Genomic DNA, 17392 nt, shown 5'->3' on the forward strand with positions numbered 1-17392 from the left:
CTTTTAGTGTTTGTTTAAATAACATACCCCTAACATTCTTTTCCTTTCAAATAGTTTTTTTTTTTGAATTTTATTTTCTTTTTTTTTTTTTTTTTGGTCTTTTTGAGACAGGGTCTCCCTGTAGCCCCAGCTGTCCTGAAACTCACCATGTAGACCAGGCTGGCCTTGAACTTACAGAGATCCGCCTGACCCTGCCTCCCAAGTGCTGGGATTAAAGGCATGGTCCCCTACACCTGGCTTGATTTACTTTTTAAACTATGCAGGTAAATTTGATTTAATTTTGGTTTCTTGTTTCTAAAAAAGTTAGTAAATAGATTCTAAGCTGGGCATGGTGATGCCCTTGGGAGGCAAAGGCAGCAGGATTTCTTCAACTTCAAGACTACCTTGATCCAAGTTACTACCCTGATAGCACGTTAAAGGCCAGCCTGATCTACAAAGCAGTTCAAGACCACCCTGATTTATGTAATAGACTCAAGGCCAGCCAGGGTTCCATAGTAAAACCTTGTCTCAAAAAAAATTACAAAAACTAAATAAATACATGATAGTAATGTATTTTATAAAGAGGATGCCTTTTGCTTTTTTGAGGCGGGATTTTGCTGTGTAGTCTGCTCTGCTCTGCAGCTTGTTAACACAGCCCAGGCTCAGGTGTGCTAGGCTGAAAGGCTGTGTTGTTATGCTCCATCAAGAGTAATAATTTTAGGCTGTTCCAAAAAGACACTAAGTGCTGCTGTTTTCCATCATGCAGGTTCTGCATCTTGCGGGAATTGACGCCCAGCAGGTCGTCCTGCTGCTGGAGGACTACCAGTTTGTGCACCCCACATTTCTGGAGATGATCAACAGCCTTCTGTCCTCAGGCAAGTGATGGGTTTCTATGAAAGAAAGTAGAAGGGCTGTTGTGAGAATGATCCAGTAGAATTGGCCTGTCTAAAGCTTTCCATGTCGTAGAGAACGTTGGACATAGTTGCTTACTATGAATCGCAAGCTTTATAAAACTAAGGATTTTGATTTGGAGTTATGTAGCTATTGATTGTATTTGTATGATTTTAGAAAGGGCAGAGTATTTAATATAAAAATGGAAAAGCACTTTGTATGTAAACTCTGTCTTGAATTAGTGTATGCTAGCCAACATTGAAAGGTCTTCTTCCTCAGGTGAGGTTCCTGGACTCTACACGCTCGAGGAACTGGAGCCCTTGCTGCTGCCTCTGAAAGATGAAGCTTCCCAGGATGGCTTTTTTGGATCAGTCTTCAATTACTTCACATACAGTAAGGGACATAGAGCTCCTTACTGAACTGAAATTCTGACTGCAGTGAAAAGAATACCTCAAAATTTTACTTACTTTTTAATTAGATTGTGTCTTAAATATGTAGGTTATTTGGTAGTTTGTTCTTTTCTTACTGTTTTATTCCCCCCTGCAGCATAGTAACACGTAAGAAGCCTGGAATGAAAATACCTTAGCCCAGTTTTAGCAAAAGGGTACGGTGGGAGTGCAGTGGTGGCTGCCTCCCTCCCTTGCTTGTTTTCATATGAGAATGTTATTGTTCCTTCAGAGCCTCCTGTCTTAAACCATGAAACTATTTGTGTTGTGCTAGACTTTATAGTTTTTAATTGCTAAATAGTCATTGACCTATACAGAAGCACATTCTTGTACAGTATAGAAATAAAACTGGAAAAATTTTTGGAAAGGCAAAAATGATGCCTAGAGCCATTCCTGTATTCATATGCTTGGTGGTGTTTCACTTCCTTCTTCAGTATGGCAGGCACATAAATACACATATTTACAAGTGTTTTTTAATTAATTCTTAGAGAATTTCATATATACATAATGTATTTTGAGCATGTCAACCCTCCACTCCACCTCTAACTCCTCCCAGAGACCCCCCTCTGGGTTTCCTCCCAAATTCAAGTTCTCTTTCCATAGCCCACTGAGTCCAGTCAGCGCTTTTCCTGTGTGGATAGGTGTAGGGCCATCCGCTGGAGCTTGGCCAACCTGCCAGGGCCTACTTCTCTGAAGAAGCAAGTAGTTTTTGACCAATATAAAAATCATTCCAAAATATTTCTCCAAAGCTTGCTGTTTTTCACAAATATGCACCTATGATTTTATTTAACAGAAAACTCATCTCATAAAACCAGTCCATTTGTAGGTTTCCAGTTCCTATTTTTCTTAGACTCTTCCAGGACTAAATTTCCTTATGTATGTTTCAGGAATTCAGCAAAACTTACATATTGTCTTGATTATGGATTCTGCGAATTTGAACTTCATAATAAACTGTGAGAGCAATCCTGCTTTGCATAAAAAATGCCAGGTGCTGTGGATGGAAGGCTGGTCAGACAGCAGTATGAAGAAAGTAAGTTCTGACCTTGAAATGGGAAACCAAGACGAAGCACCTTCATTGTGAGGCCTTTGGTATTAGTTTTCATATTAAATTGTGGCACTGAGCACTTCTGTTATATTTGAAAACATCTCCATTTTCTTTTCTTTTGATTTTTCTTTTAGTTGAGTACAGAATTTTAAATTGAAATTTTTAGTTGAGTGTAGAATTTTGAGGAATGAAGACATCATCATCATATTTTAAATATTAAGCCTTTAATTTGTTAACCTATCAGAGGCTAGCTCAGAGTTTAAAAAATTCACACATGAAGAATTTATAAAGTAAAAAAATTAAATACTTAAAAGGGCCTCATCATTGACATCCCAAATACATAGAAGGAAATAAGTTTAATCTGTGAGCTCATGGCATCTTCTTAATTAGAATCTACTTATTTGACTCTCTGAATAAATAGACTTCGACATGGTCCTTTAAATATTATTCATATTCTCAGTCACTTATTCTTGTGTAATAGAAATGCACATCAATGTCTATTGTGATTCAAGACAATAAAGTCTTTCCAATGAGGTCATATTTTATTTTTTATTTTTAATACCCATTTTTAATTGAATTTTTGGGCATTTCATACAATACACCTTAATCATATTTTGATCTCCTCCCTATTAGCACCCGCTGGATTTCATGCATTCTGTCGTACATGTTAAGGTCTATCAAGTCAACTTTGTGTACCCAGATGTCCCTCAGTGTGAGCTCATCCACTGGAGCCAGTTCAGCCTGTCTAGTGTCACTCCCTTAAAGAAGACCAACTCTCCCTCAACCAGCAGTGATCAGCTGCCAATAGTTCTTTGGCTAAAGTCAGGGCCTCCTGCCCATCTCCCCAGTTCTGTGCTGGGTTTTTGTCTGACCGAGTTTGCATGGGTCTTGTGCATGCTGTCACCATTGCTGTAGGTTCATATGAGCAAGTTCCCAGAAGCCTGTAGGACTGATTTCCTCATGGTTATCCAAAGATGAGGTCATATTTTAGTTATATAATATTTTATTTCAGTAAGAAAGGTCAGGAAAGATATTTTAGTCTGTGGGAAAAGAAAAGGTAGGCAGGCGTGATACTGGGAAGTTTTAGATATACTGGGAAGTTTGGAAAATACTTTTCTATTTTTTCCTGAATTCCAAGTAATATCATTATTTGAGATAAAGGCTGAAGGAGGACGTTTGGTGGACCTGAACAGATACAGGAAGTAGGTGGTGAGAATGGCTGAATGGAAAGGCTGGGAGCGTGGACTGTGACAGCTAGGTGGAGGGAGATCATCCCCTCCAGGCCTGCCAGTGCAGCTGTGCTTTCCCTCCAGCCCCCACACACTTCTGCTGCCACTGGAGTAGCTGCCATCCTGTAATTAGAATTTACCAGGAATTTAATTTAAGCTGATAAGGAGGATAAGGGCTTGAAAAGGGTGAGTGGCAATCCAGGGAGGCAGAATGACTGAGACTAGACTTGGGTGGAGATTCTGATGTCCACAGGGACTCAGCTGGAAATCTAGGGAAAAGCTTTGCAATGAGCAGTTATAAAATTGTGACTCATTTATGAAATGATTTTCATTAATTTTTAGTTGTTTTTTTACATCGTAAAACTGAAAATCCTCTCTGCAGTGCTGTGTGATTGAAGGCATTTTATTGGTTCTACACCAAATGAAACATTTTTCTGTTTATTAACTGTATAATCTTACTTGGTATTTTCTCTTTCAATACAAGCTATAATATTTTTTGTTCATACTGTCTAATCATTTTTTTGATGAGATGTTGGTGGTCTTATGTGATGTTTAAATTTGCAATTCATGGTTGATATTTGTTGAAATAGCTAATAAATAATGTCTTCTAAAGATTGATATATTTTGTTAGTGTAGCGTGAAGAAAAATGTGACTTTTACTGTGTGTTTTTGTGTTAATAGTTTTTAACCTTGAATACTGGATTTATTTGAAGTTTTCACACTGATTTGAATTGTATTTTTCCTTTGTTGGGTTGGGGATTTAACCAAGTGCATTGTACATGCTGGGAAAATTCTGTACTATGGACTGACACCTCAAGCCCGTATTTGAGTTGTAAAGAAATATTTTTGTGTTTTAGATACCTGAAATGTTATTCAGTGAAACAAATGGTGAAGAAAAATATGACAAGAAAAGAAAAGAAGAAAAGAAAAAAAATTCAGGTAATAGTTTGGTGTCATTGATTTTTGTCTGATTCTGATTTATAATTATTCAATTATCTCAATTTATAGTAGAGAGCATTGCTATTTTCTAATGTTGTAGATTCATGAAAGATGATTAGAAGTTCAAATAATGCTAATTGTAACAACATCAGATTTCTTGTGTGAGTCACATTTTTGAAGCCTTCTTTTTTGATCTTGCTATGTAGAGCAGGCTGGCCTCCCTCTCACAGAGATTCTCCTGCCTCTCCTTCCTGAGCTCTGGGATTAAAGGCATGCACTGCCATGTCCAGCCTCCTATTTTGTTTTTTAATTAAGGATTTAATATAGAAGCTAACAATACCTATAGTATGAATTTAAGAAAGTCAAACACTCATTTTCTAGGGGTGGGGAGATGGCTCAGTTAGTAAACAGCTTGCCATGCAAGCAGAGGGCCTGAGGTAGATTCCCAAAACGCACAGGAAAATGCTGGTTGTGGAAGTGCCTGCTCTGTGTGCCAGTGCTAGAGAATGCAGAGACGGAAGACTGCTGGGGCTGGCCAGCTAGTAGCCTAGCTGACTGGGGAGCTCCAGGCCAGTGAGAGACCCTGGCTCTAAAACACAAGGTGGATGGCTCCTGCGGAGTGACACCTTGACCCCTGACCTCTACATGCATGCACACACATCACATGTGCATCCCTCACACACATGTGTACCTGCACACACACCAAACATGCATACTTCCCCCTCCCCACTTTCCACCCTCTAATTTTACATATGTAAAGTTATTTTTCTGACCTAGTGGTCTGTAGTCTTGATTAGATTGTGTCAACTCTTTGTTCAGTAGCCTAAACCTTCCATATTACATCATCACTTAGATGTGTCATAGAGCTCAGTTCAATTCCAGAAGTTCCATGATGGTTGGTGAGTGCAGATACTTCCTCAACTATAATATTCTTACTATTTTTCATTACAAATTCACTTTGAATAAGGATTTTTTAATATCATAGCCTATTTATCTTTAATATAAGCATCTAACCATGAAATTTTTATTAAACTTGTTTCATGCTAGGTGCAGTGCTGTTTACTGAAGGAGCTGATAATAGCTTAGGCAAAACAAGAGTTATGTTACATATAAATATAAAACTCTGAGATAGCAAGTGGTAGTACGAGTTTCTATAAAGTGTGTTGTAAAATTTTAATCTGATAAGTATTGTAGGAGTAGATGTTCTAAAGCAGCTGTTTGGGAAAAGCAGTTTTTTTTTTTTTAGCTCCAATTTTTAAAAAAAATTATTTAATAACCACATAATTAGAAGAAGCATTTTATTACAATAGCATTGACATATTCAATAACAGTTTCCAGGGCAAAGATGCATCTCTTTCAAAACTGGCTATAATTTTTTAGGTTCACAATGTTGAATTAATACAGTTATACATTGTTGTACTTAGTATAAACTGTGTAAGTCATAAAATTGAATGAGGTTTTAACCTTTAAAAAAGATCTCCATTTCATCTTAAAATATGCTGTTTCATACAGAAAAACTCACTTTGCAACTAACGCTTAGATGTTTGCATATGTGTCTCTAATCTCTATATTTCTGATTACTACTAGTCACAGTCGGGTTACTTTCTGAGATCCTGAACAAGGTTGACTAAGTTCCAGGGGACTATGGAGCATTCTCAAAATGTCCTGTAACTGTGGTGAGTCACCTGTCCTCTTGATCAAGGAGGCCATGGAGACCCCACCAGATGGACTTAAACCGGTGTCCAGCTACGAAGAGGAGGGTAAAGCATTCTTATCAGAATGTGTAGTCTTAAAACAGCATGGAGGGGTAAGACAGGCTTTTCTGCAGCAGTGAAGTAGTCTACAGGTCTGAAACCATGAGGGTGTGGAGGTGTAGAAATGAGAAAAAGATGCAGGGTCAGATGGTGACAGGCCTGCATATTACCCTGAGTTTGAATTCGGATTTGTGAATGATCTGGGGTTTTTGAGAGATTTTTGTCAGGCATGTAACCTGTTCTCTTTTTAGAAAGAGGACTCTTTAGGTCTGTCCCTATATTGTTTGTATTTTAGGAAGGTAGATTAATACAGGGACAAATTGAAGGTTATCAGACCACTTTAGAAGTCCATTTTTGTAATGTGAGAGAGAATGGTAAAGTCCTGAACCAAGGAAGAGGTAAGATGAGAGGCAGGAGTGAACTTGGAGGACATTAGGAAGCAGTCTCCACAGGACTTGAATGTGTAATGGCTGTGACACTCAAGGCGTCAAGGGTGTCTCACTGGCTTCCAGCTTGGGACAGTCATTAGAAGTCGACTTCATTCACTGCAATAGGAAACAAGGAAAATGAGTCAGTGTAGGAGCTACATCTTTGATCACAGAATTTCTGAATTTCGGTGTGAACTTATTCCTAGCTTTGTGGTTTTGGGGCTCTTTACCCTTTCTTGTCAGATGGGAATGGATAAATTGTGTGTCATTTAGAATGTCTTACTGTGTTGGCTTTTTGATTACATGTATTATATGGTTTCAATTTATATATTATGATACAAGTAGATTTATCTCTTTGCATCAAAACGATGTTTAAGAGAAACAAATAACAGTGGAAAGAGAGAGACTGCAGAAACGAGATAACTCAAAGTTTTAAGGAACACAGAAGATAGAGTAGATAGCAAAGAATGTCTGTACATTTTAAAGAAAAAGTTTCACGTTTATAAGTATATAGCATATCTAATGTGAGATACAAGATTATTTTGATTCTTAATACGTCATGCTTATAAATAAGTTTTATCTCTTGTCTTTCCTAGTTGATCCTGACTTTCTAAAATCATTCTTGCTAATCCATGAGTCTTGTAAAGCATATGGTGCCACCCCTAGCCGGTACATGACTTTCCTACATGTGTATTCTGCCATCAGCAGCAGCAAGAAGGAGGAATTACTGAAAAGACAGAACCATTTACAGGTGCAACACTGATAATCTTGACTGCTTTTAGTTTTCAACTATTCTGTCTTGAGTTTCTGTGTGTAGAGAGCAAAGATTATTCCAGTCACATTGGCTGTTACCTGTGGTATATACTCAGTGTAAATATTACTGTATAGGAAACCTTAGGAGAGCATCATACTTCCTTACAGGGCTGCCTGCTACAGTATGGTAATGATTTTTCTTCATTCAATAATTATTCTCTTTTTAGAGGATAATATTTAATGGTTTTGATGGATATATCATTTCCCATAAGGTCTTTTTCACATGAAGGCATTTTAGAAATCGAGAAATCACTAGTTAGTTGGGCATGGTGATGCATGCCTGCACTCGAAGTGCTTGGGAGGCAGAGGCAGAGGATGGGGAATTTGAGGCTAGCCTGGGTTATATAGTGAAACTTTGTCCCAGGGTAGGAAAAAAAAGGGAAAACAGTGCTTATTTAAATATTATTATAAAGCTTGAAATTGAAATTATAATTGTTTGTGGTTGAATTTACATTTAATAATGTTCCTATGTCACTTCACATCCTGAAATATTTTCTTTTTTTCTTTTTGTAAATAAATTCAACTTAAATGTGACTTTAGAATGCTAGCCTCTGGGGACTGGGTCTCTAGTTCAGTGGTAGGGTGCCTGCCCAGCATGTACAAGTCCTCGGTTTCAATCACCAGTACCACTCACCCACACCCACACACCAGAATGCTGACCTTTAAATTTTTCAGAGTATTTTATGTCTGAAGTTTTATGTTCTCTCATAGGGAAATTCACTAGGACCAACTAAATTGACCTAACTGTCTTCATTATTCTGTGTGTTTGTTTGTTCCTTATTTAACCCACTGAATCTAGTCAGTTCTGCCCAAGTACACATGGATGTGGGGTCAGTCAGTGGGGGCATGGGGAACCTATCAGTGACCACACCCTCAAAAGTGACTTTCCTTGCCCTGGCAGCCATCAACTGCCAATAACTTCTCAGTAAGGGGTGGATCCCCTTCCCAATATGTGCTGAAATTTGAAAAAATTATATATTTTATTTATTTTTTTATTTTTATATGTATAGGTATATTGCCTGCATATAGGTAAGTGCACCCGTGTTGTGCAATGCCCGCAGAGGTCAGAAGAGGCTGTCGGATCCCCTGGGACTGGAGTTACGGACAGTTGTTAGCTGCCATGTGGGTGCTGGGATTCGAACCTGGGTCATTGGCAAGAACAACCAGCGTTCTTAGCCGCTGAACCATCTCTCCAGCTCCATGTGCTGAAATTTTTAACAGAGTTGGCCCTTGTGAAGTTCTGATGTAGGTAACCAAAGGTGCTGTTCAGTTCATATGTGTAACAGCCATGTTATATCTGGAGGACTGTTGGGGGACCCTCGTGTATGGTGCAAGCTGCCTTAAATTCTGTAAGTGCTCTGTGGCCACCCACCACTTTAAATCCTTTGTTTTTGTTTGTTATGGGGCACTTGGAGCTGGAGTGCCTTTTTGTGCCAAGGCTAGTTAATTTAAAATCTCACCTAACTGGTTTAGCTTGAGCTTGAGCGCCCTGGGGTGAGATAACAAAACAAATTAAGGAAGTTTGTTATCTTAGAAGTTCAATTCAAAGCTTGTATAAAAATCCCTTAGAACTTTGGAGATTTTGTTTCTCGGGGTGTTGTTCAAGATAGAAAAGGAAAGGGGGGTGAAACACTGATTCCTAGGGGAACATGCCTGGGATCAAACCTCAGGTGATTCCATGGAGTCCACAGCACAAGCCTGCCCGCAAATTTAAGAGATCTGGTGACCACTCTAAGAGCAATTAACTGGTCGTTGTGTTACTGGGTTTTTGCATTAGAAAAATGTATAGATGGGGGTCTTGTCTACACCCGTGCGGGCAGTTGGGGTCCGTTAAGAGGGCTAAGAGCCTTTGGCTGACATCAGGGGGTAGCCCTGATCAGAAAGCCTCAGTTGTTCCTTCGTCTTTAACGGTCCCACGCAAAGGAGGAAGAAAAAGGAGAGACTGCCAATCCTCAAGGGTGGGATGGCTTAAGGCAAAGCTGCCACTACCCTCTTGGAGAGAAGGGATACTCAAAAACTCTGCATGTTCCAGGAGCCCCACGTTAGCACCAGCTGTGGGGTCTCTCCCTCCCCTCGTGTGTCATTGGCCACCGGTCCACAAGGGCAAAGGGAGCAGAAGCGACGAATGGGGTCAGGATGGCCAGTGAGCACTGACAGAGGAAAGCCCTTCCGGGGAGGCAGATTCAGTGATACAGCTCCAGACTCAGTGAAACAGCTCCGTTTATTCAGTGGGGGTTAGAGAAAATATAGTGTGGAGGCAGCAGCCAAAGCTTCAGCTGATAGGTGCTCATAGTGTGCTTTATTTACATGTGGTAGGGGGTTCCTATCATCCAACTATGGGGCAATGCCTAATTATCATATAGAAAAAACCTGGGGGTAGTTTTTACTCGGTCATATTTCAAATAAGGTCAGGCATCCGCGCTTGGCGGCACTTTCCAGGTAAGTCAGGCAGAGAGCAGGAGGCCCCCGGTGAGAAAGGGAGTCCTTCCATATAGTACCAAGCCCCTTAGAGCTATCCGGACATGGAGGACTACAACCCTAGCAGCGGGGTCCCCCCAAATCTCTCCCTGTTTTGTTTTACAATGAAGAGGTGTCATCACAAGCTTTAAGAACCAACTCATCTATCTCGGGAGAATTCAAAGTTTAATAATTGACCATGACCTGCTTGGTAGTAATTTTTGCAATGGTAGTAATTTGTCAGTGAAGAAATTATATGAAACAGGGAGCAAGCATCAAAATGACACACAGCATGATCAGGGGGCTAACAAAGGGTAGGAGCCATGAAAAAAGAGGTTACTAAACCAACCTAATTGTTCGGTGGGTTGAAATCTTGAAAATAGATCATTACGAAGGTTTTTGAGAGTATTAACATTGGTTTCAACAGCATTTGATTCATTCACAAAAAAACAGCATTCCTCTCCCAATACTACACACATCCCCCCATGTTCAGCAGTTATTAAGTCCAGTGCTCTTCTGTTTTGGAGCACAACACTGGCAAGAGAGTTCATTTGTCATTGGAGAGACTTGAGGCTGTCAGTCATGGATTCATAGCACTCCTTCCCAACTTCATTCCACTGTCTCTTCCATGATGTCCCCTGAGCCTTGGGGAAAGGGGTTGATATAGATGTTCCATCTATGACTGAACACACATAGTGACTTCTTCTCAGCTCTTTGAACAGTAATAGTCTCTGTATTAACCAATACCAGTGCAATAAGAAACTTCTCTACCTAAATTGGAAGCAGCACAAATCTATGGGTATATACACAAGTATTTAGAAGGCCATTTGACAACATGATCATTTAGAAAAGCAATGTAAATAGAGTCTTTCCTAGGGTCTATGACTTCCCTAGCTATAGGTTTGACCATATTCAATACTAGGAATGAATTTCTTTCTGTGGAACAGCCTCAAGTCTTATCAAGAATATTATTGATTACCTCCCTAAACAGTCTTGCTACTGTTGCACCAGTGGGCACATCTTGCCTAGTAGGTCAGTGTTACAGAGTCCAGCACTGAATAAAACTGTTGATATTTTTTCTTCCCTGTTAGCCTGCATAGCATGTTTAAGCACCACGAAAGCTAGCCAGCAGGGAGAGAATTTCCTGGTCAGTTCAAGGTTGAATTCTCGGTGTCTTGTAACCCAAGTGTGGTGTCTTCAGCAACCATTTAGATATGGTGGGCAACTAAGTACATGTGAAGCCTGTAGCTACGTATGGGGAGGGCTGATTTCCTGACTTAGTTTTCAGTGGTTCTTTGGGGAGATTACTTAAGCTTGCTGAACTTTTCCTTCAAAGAGTCAATTATGTGAATATATTAATAGGTAAAAATCTATGTGACGAATGTAGCTTGATACCTGTCTTCTGTTAATAGGGACTCAGTAAATATTGGTTACATTTGTTTTCTTCCATGACCCTCTTTCCAAATCTGTTGTGACAGAAACCTAACCAACATTATAGAATAGAAGGAATTTGATTTCATGTCCATTTCTTGGATTAATTTTGGGGAGGAGAATAGGGGATCATAATGACTGAGTCAAAGCAAATGCTCGCTCAGCGAGCAGGAGGCCTTTTGATGGTAGTCCCCAAGAACACTACATGAGGTGAGGCAAGCCAAGCCTGCCATACATGAGTCACCCTGAAGTAGAAATGGGAAAGGGTTCACAATTTTCTCTTTTTATATTTTCCTTTATCTAATATTATGTAAATAATGTTTCACCCAGTGTTTAAACTATGAAATATTAATGTGAAATGGTTAGCATTACTGTGATGCTTTAAAATGTTTTTCTTTACTGTGAAGTATTTTACCATATCATAAATAGATAAGACACTTACTAAATCATACTAACTAGTGATAAGAAAAAGAAAAAAGCTCACGTGTCCTATCTTTCACATAAGGCTTTATTTACTGTGTGTATAAAGTTATTTTATTTTCCAATCAATGTTTTATTGATGTAGGCCGGTGTGTCTAAACTAAATGAAGCTAAAGCTCTTGTGGATGAGCTGAACAGAAAAGCTGGTGAACAAAGCATATTACTTAAAATGAAGCAGGACGAGGCGGACGCTGCCCTTCAGGAGATCACAGTGTCAATGCAGGTAATGTCAGGAGGGAGTGCCAAATGCAAACCAGCAGGAGGACATCTATAGCTGATTGTTAGTCTTCCTGAAAAACAACTTTCTTAATTTAGATTTAAAAATATGGCTCATCCATACTGGTTCACACTGATGAATTTGAATTCACACTGATGTACTTGAGCTCTAGCGGAGGAGCATGGCATTTGAGAGTGACCACACAGTCCCCTCCATTGACTGATGCTCACTTATATGTCCTTTCACATTTTAAATTCCTGTGGACCTTTCTGTAACTGATTTTATGTTCTCCTTATTAACTAGATGTTCCTTTAACTTTTTAATAAAATCCTCTTCTTCAGACTGAAAAAATTTCTTGCAGATAGCTTATCCTTGGATAGGACACTATATGAAATTTCTGCTCCCCAAGCCTCAGGGAGCATTGCAGAAGAGGGGGCAGAAAGATTCTAAGAGCTAGAAGAGGTGGTCATTACTCATATGAACTCAGAGGAACAGTGACAGCATACACAAGTCCCTTGCAAGCTCAAACCAGAAAAAAATCCCAGCATAGACATGAGGAAGTGATTAAGAAGTGCCAACCCCACCTAAGGAAATTTGGCAACAGATGGCTGCTGGGAAGGGGAGGATAGTCTCTTTCAAACATGAGACTCTTAGTAGGTTAGCCAGGTTCCAGTGGATGGACCCACTCCGAAGGGCACTTGGAGACACAAATTAGACTCTATATGCCTTATTGTATATATAATAGAGTACATTAAATTGGGCGGGGGACAACTAGGGGAGGTGTGGATAGCGGAGGGGATCCGAACACCAACTAATTATATTATATGAAAATTGCAAGAATTCAATTAAAAAAGATTCATGAACTTTCTTTTGAAATCTTAGACTTTGATGTTTTCTGCTTTAGTTATATCTCTTCTTCAGCATTACCTCCCTTGGCTGAGCTCATTCAAGGAAATCTCCATGAGTCCTCTCTGTAGGGCATTGTTTCTGCCTGTGCTCTCAGTATGCTTCTCCACCTTACTGTGTCCTGCAGCTCATAGCACTGCTGTGCCATCCTCTCCTCTGTGCTCTTCGCCGAGTCTCTGCCGCAGCCCTTGCATGCCAGGTTGCCTGCTCAACATGCCTTTCGCAGCCCTGTAGATGTTGCAGTGTTGGACAGTTTTGGAGTTGAATGCATTATTTCCTCTTCTGCATTTCTTTTTTGATTGTGGTAGTGACCTATAGCTAATTATTGAAGACAGAACTTATAGTAGATCTCAGTGCCATCATCCTACATGTAATGAATCATTAAATTCCATTTTATCTTTCAAAACATATTATCATATTTAAACTTTTTTTTATAGGTGTAGTCTGACATCCTTGATTTTTTTTTTCTTTTTCTTTTTCTTTTTCTTTTTTTTTTTTGTCTTTTTGAGACAGAGTCTCCCTCTAGCCCCAGCTGTCCTGGAACTCACTATGTAGACCAGGTTGGCCTCGAACTCACAGAGATCTGCCTGCCTCTGCCTCCCTAGTGCTGGGATTAAAGACATGCACCACCACGCCTGGCCCACGTCCTTGATTTTTTAAAAAGAATTCATGAGCAATTAATATGTCTCTCTGTGATTCTTCACTCATTTCCCCCCAGATATTTATCATCATAATGTGTCAGGATTTGAAACATCAACCATGTTTGTGTTGGTGAATATTGTCTAGATACTAATTACTAGTTAAATGCCTCTCTCATTCAAAATTAACTTTAATATTAATAATAAAAACTAAATGGGACAAAAACTCAGAAATAATAAAGTTAGAAGGCTTAAGTCTTCAAGATTCAGTATGTAGCTGTGGCAGTTCAGGCCTTGTGATACTAGTATAATGTTGGTCATAAGGATGATTGGAACACTGTGGACCCCTGAAGGAAAATCCTTTGTAAAAGTGTTTTTAGACATTTGCATATCTATGCATAGAAAATAAAACTGGAGACCTTTTCATTACAATTCCTATATTCACATGATATGCATTACATCATACCAAAATGGGAAAAAAGAACAAACTTTAACTAGACTTTATAGATTTTAAATGTATGCTCTTTTATGTAATTTCTTAAATGAAAGGGAGTTCTTTATAGAACATATATGTAAGAAATTGTCTACAGATTATAAAGAAAGTATTACAACTTAATAGTAAATCAAAAATTCCAGTTTAACAGTGGTTAAAAGATTTGAGCATACTGTTCACAAAAGAAGAGCTGTGAAGGGCAATAACGTGACAAGGTGCTCAGCATCAGTATTTAGGAAGGAAAGCTCAGTGACATGCCACTGCACATTCAGTGCAACGGGTGAAACTGTGAGACTGTGAATGTGAAGTGATGGTAAGGATGTGGACCATCTGGAACTCTCAGAACTGTTGGAGAAAGACAAAATGATTTAGTCTCTTCTCAGAAGCACAGTGGCTTCTGTAAAATTTGGTGTGTACTTGTCATGTAGCTCAGGAACCCCAGTTGTAGGTTGTTGGAGAAATGATGGCATATAAAGAATAGCTGACAGGGTGAGCAGTTCTCAAGTTGGTGAAAACGCCTGGCTTGGTTCTCAAGCGTCAGTAGCACTGAGTATATTGGTCATTCTCGGCTCATTCTTCATTTTAATAGTTTTGATGTTTCTCTGATCACTACACTATGGTTGAGAACCACTGCCTTAAGCACTCTAAGGGGTTTTGTGATGAATTTAGTCTTTGTTTTTCATTTAGCATAAATAAACACAAAATATATAATATTTAAACTTTTTATATAGGTGTAGTCTAACATCCTTGATTTTTTTTTTTTTTAATTCATGAGCATTTGAGGACTTAGGGGTCTGTGGTAGGGTGACTCATCAAAGAAGCTTCTTTTTGCAGCAGATTGAGGCTACTGTAGAGTTGCACATCGGGTCAGGCACAGAGAACATACACCTGGGAGATGCCCAGTAGTAGGTGACTCATCTGTATTCGAATCTCTACAACCACGGCTCATGGAACATAGCGGAGTGAGGGGTAGAGAGGGGGCTAATGCACCCCTCAACTCTCACCAGTAAGGCATCCATGTATATCAGAGTCCAATGCACACAGAAGACCACAACTGGCCAAGTTTTGGAGAATGGCAGACTGGAGTATAGGATGGGACTCCTATATGGAACCTCACCCACCCATGGCTCAGGGACCATTGCGGAAGAGGAGGCAGAAGGATTGTGGGAGCCAGGGCTGGTTCATGAACTTGGAGAGGTGGAGACTTCCAGGCCACTAGAGACTTGCTCATGTTACCCTGTGGCAGCAATGGCATCAAGCGCAGGTCCCATGTCAGCTCAATTAAACAAGGGCCTAAAGAGGAGGTGAGAAATAGGTGGTGGGCCAGCACTAGATTGAGAGCTATTTGAGACTGATTGCTGCTGGGTAAGGGAGAGTATGACTTACATACGACCACTTGATGGGCTAATTAGACTCCAGTGGACACATTTATCCTGAAGGACATTTGGGTACAAACACCTGAATTAATAGGACTCAGCACGTTTGGTAGAGTGCATAGGGTTCTGTGGGGGGATGGGGAAGGCATGAATGGGGGAGGGGGTCTGGATTTGAGTGGCAAATGTATGAAATTTTAAAAGCTCAATAAAAAAAGGAAAAAATATTCATGAGCAATTAATGTCACTTAATGCTATGTGATTTTTCACTTACTTTTACCCAGATATTATCATAATGTATCAGGATATCAAGTAATTTATGTCCAAGATAGAAGTCTAAAAACAAAATGTATAAATTCATCTGTAGGAATTATTAGTTTATATTAAACTAAAATTACACATTTATTGTTAGTTTCCTCATATACAGTATGGGCATAGTTGTACTGACATTCTGGGGTTTTTTTCAGGTCTTATGGGTGTTTTTACGATCATGTTGTAAAGTATGTATTCCTGACTTGTTTAAATTTTATATAATAAACATTTATTATTAAATGGAAAAATAAAGAAAAATAGAGAAACATTGCTGATGTTAAATGTAAACTATATAATTGAACTGTAAGATTGTAGAAATTCTCGTCATTGATCCAAAATTAATATAAAAAATTTTGCCAGGTGTGGTGGCGCATGCCTTTAATCCTAGCACTCAGGAGGCAGAGGCAGGTGGACCTCTGTGAGTTTAATGCCACCCTGGTCTACATAGTGAGTTCCAGGCCAGCTGGAGTGCAGGAAGGCCCTTTCTCAAAAAGACAATTTTTTTTTTTTTTTATTAAATGTTGTTTATGGGCTGCAGAGATGGCTCAGCAGTTAAGAGCACGGGCTGCTCCTGCAGGAGACCTGGGTTTGAATCCTAGCACCCGCATGGAGGCTAACAATGGTCTGTAATTCCAGTTCCAGGGGATACAACCCCTTCTTCTGATATCTGCGGGCATTGTATGACACAGGTGCACTTACACAAATGCAGGCATAACACTCATACTACATAAAATAAAAAAGTTTAAAAAGTTTTATTTTTGGTATCATTGACCACTTAACTATTCCTGTAGGATGCTAGTGAACAGAAGACAGAACTTGAAAGACTGAAGCAGAAAATAGCAGAAGAAGTTGTTAAAATTGAAGAAAGAAAAAGTAAAATTGATGATGAATTAAAAGAAGTACAGGTAAGTTTAAAAAAAAATTCCAAAGTGTGTTCACATTTTCAGCTGCCCAGTTGGGTATAAGAACTTAAACATTATTTGTAGATCAGTTTACTGTCTTTTTGAAAAATTTTTTGATTTATTTTTTTATGTGTGTGAGTGTTTTGCCTGCATGTTTGTAAGTGTACCGTGTGTGCAATGACCAAAGAGGCCAGAAGAGGGTGCGAGATCCCCTGGAATAGGAGTTCTGGACATTGGTTAACCACCATGTGTGTGCTGGGAACCAAACCTGAATCCTCTGCAAGAGCAACCTGTGTTCTTAACTGACTAATTGCTTTCTAATACTATTATAAAATGTGAGCTTTACTCAGATTATTACTTGTAAAGGCAGAAGCAAACACTAATTGAAATAGTCTTAGTTTTCTGTAAGCTTTGTGATTTTGATTGTAGAGGAAACAATGTATAGCTATGTCAAGATAAACTGTTGACTAAATGACCCAACTATTCATAAAATATAGAGAGACTCCTGAAAATGTCAAGTCATCTCAAATCAAGTTAGAAGTGCTAAATTAGAGGTGCCGTTACAATGCCAAGAAGTTCTACTTCCTCAGCTTGGACATTCTTTGCATATTTTGAAGTTTAATATTTGAAGAAAAGATCATCAGTAGCTGTACTCAGTT

The 17392-nt window shown here is 39.2% G+C and overlaps 1 protein-coding gene across 2 annotated transcripts in view; it reads left to right on the top strand.

The window, feature by feature from the left end:
* The window catches only part of Dync2h1 (dynein cytoplasmic 2 heavy chain 1), a 273560-nt gene that overhangs the window by 95213 nt on the left and 160955 nt on the right, over positions 1–17392 (top strand). For both annotated transcript variants that reach the window (XM_008829984.3, XM_008829990.3), the window contains exons 50-56: positions 746–854; positions 1150–1263; positions 2204–2346; positions 4448–4529; positions 7308–7462; positions 11978–12115; positions 16623–16736. In XM_008829984.3, the coding sequence (XP_008828206.1) occupies positions 746–854; positions 1150–1263; positions 2204–2346; positions 4448–4529; positions 7308–7462; positions 11978–12115; positions 16623–16736 (855 nt within the window). The remainder of the gene's footprint in view (positions 1–745; positions 855–1149; positions 1264–2203; positions 2347–4447; positions 4530–7307; positions 7463–11977; positions 12116–16622; positions 16737–17392) is intronic.

The sequence above is a fragment of the Nannospalax galili genome, unplaced genomic scaffold, assembly GCF_000622305.1.
Source record: "Nannospalax galili isolate Female #2095 unplaced genomic scaffold, S.galili_v1.0 scaffold1750, whole genome shotgun sequence".
NCBI classification, from domain to species: Eukaryota; Metazoa; Chordata; class Mammalia; order Rodentia; family Spalacidae; genus Nannospalax; species Nannospalax galili.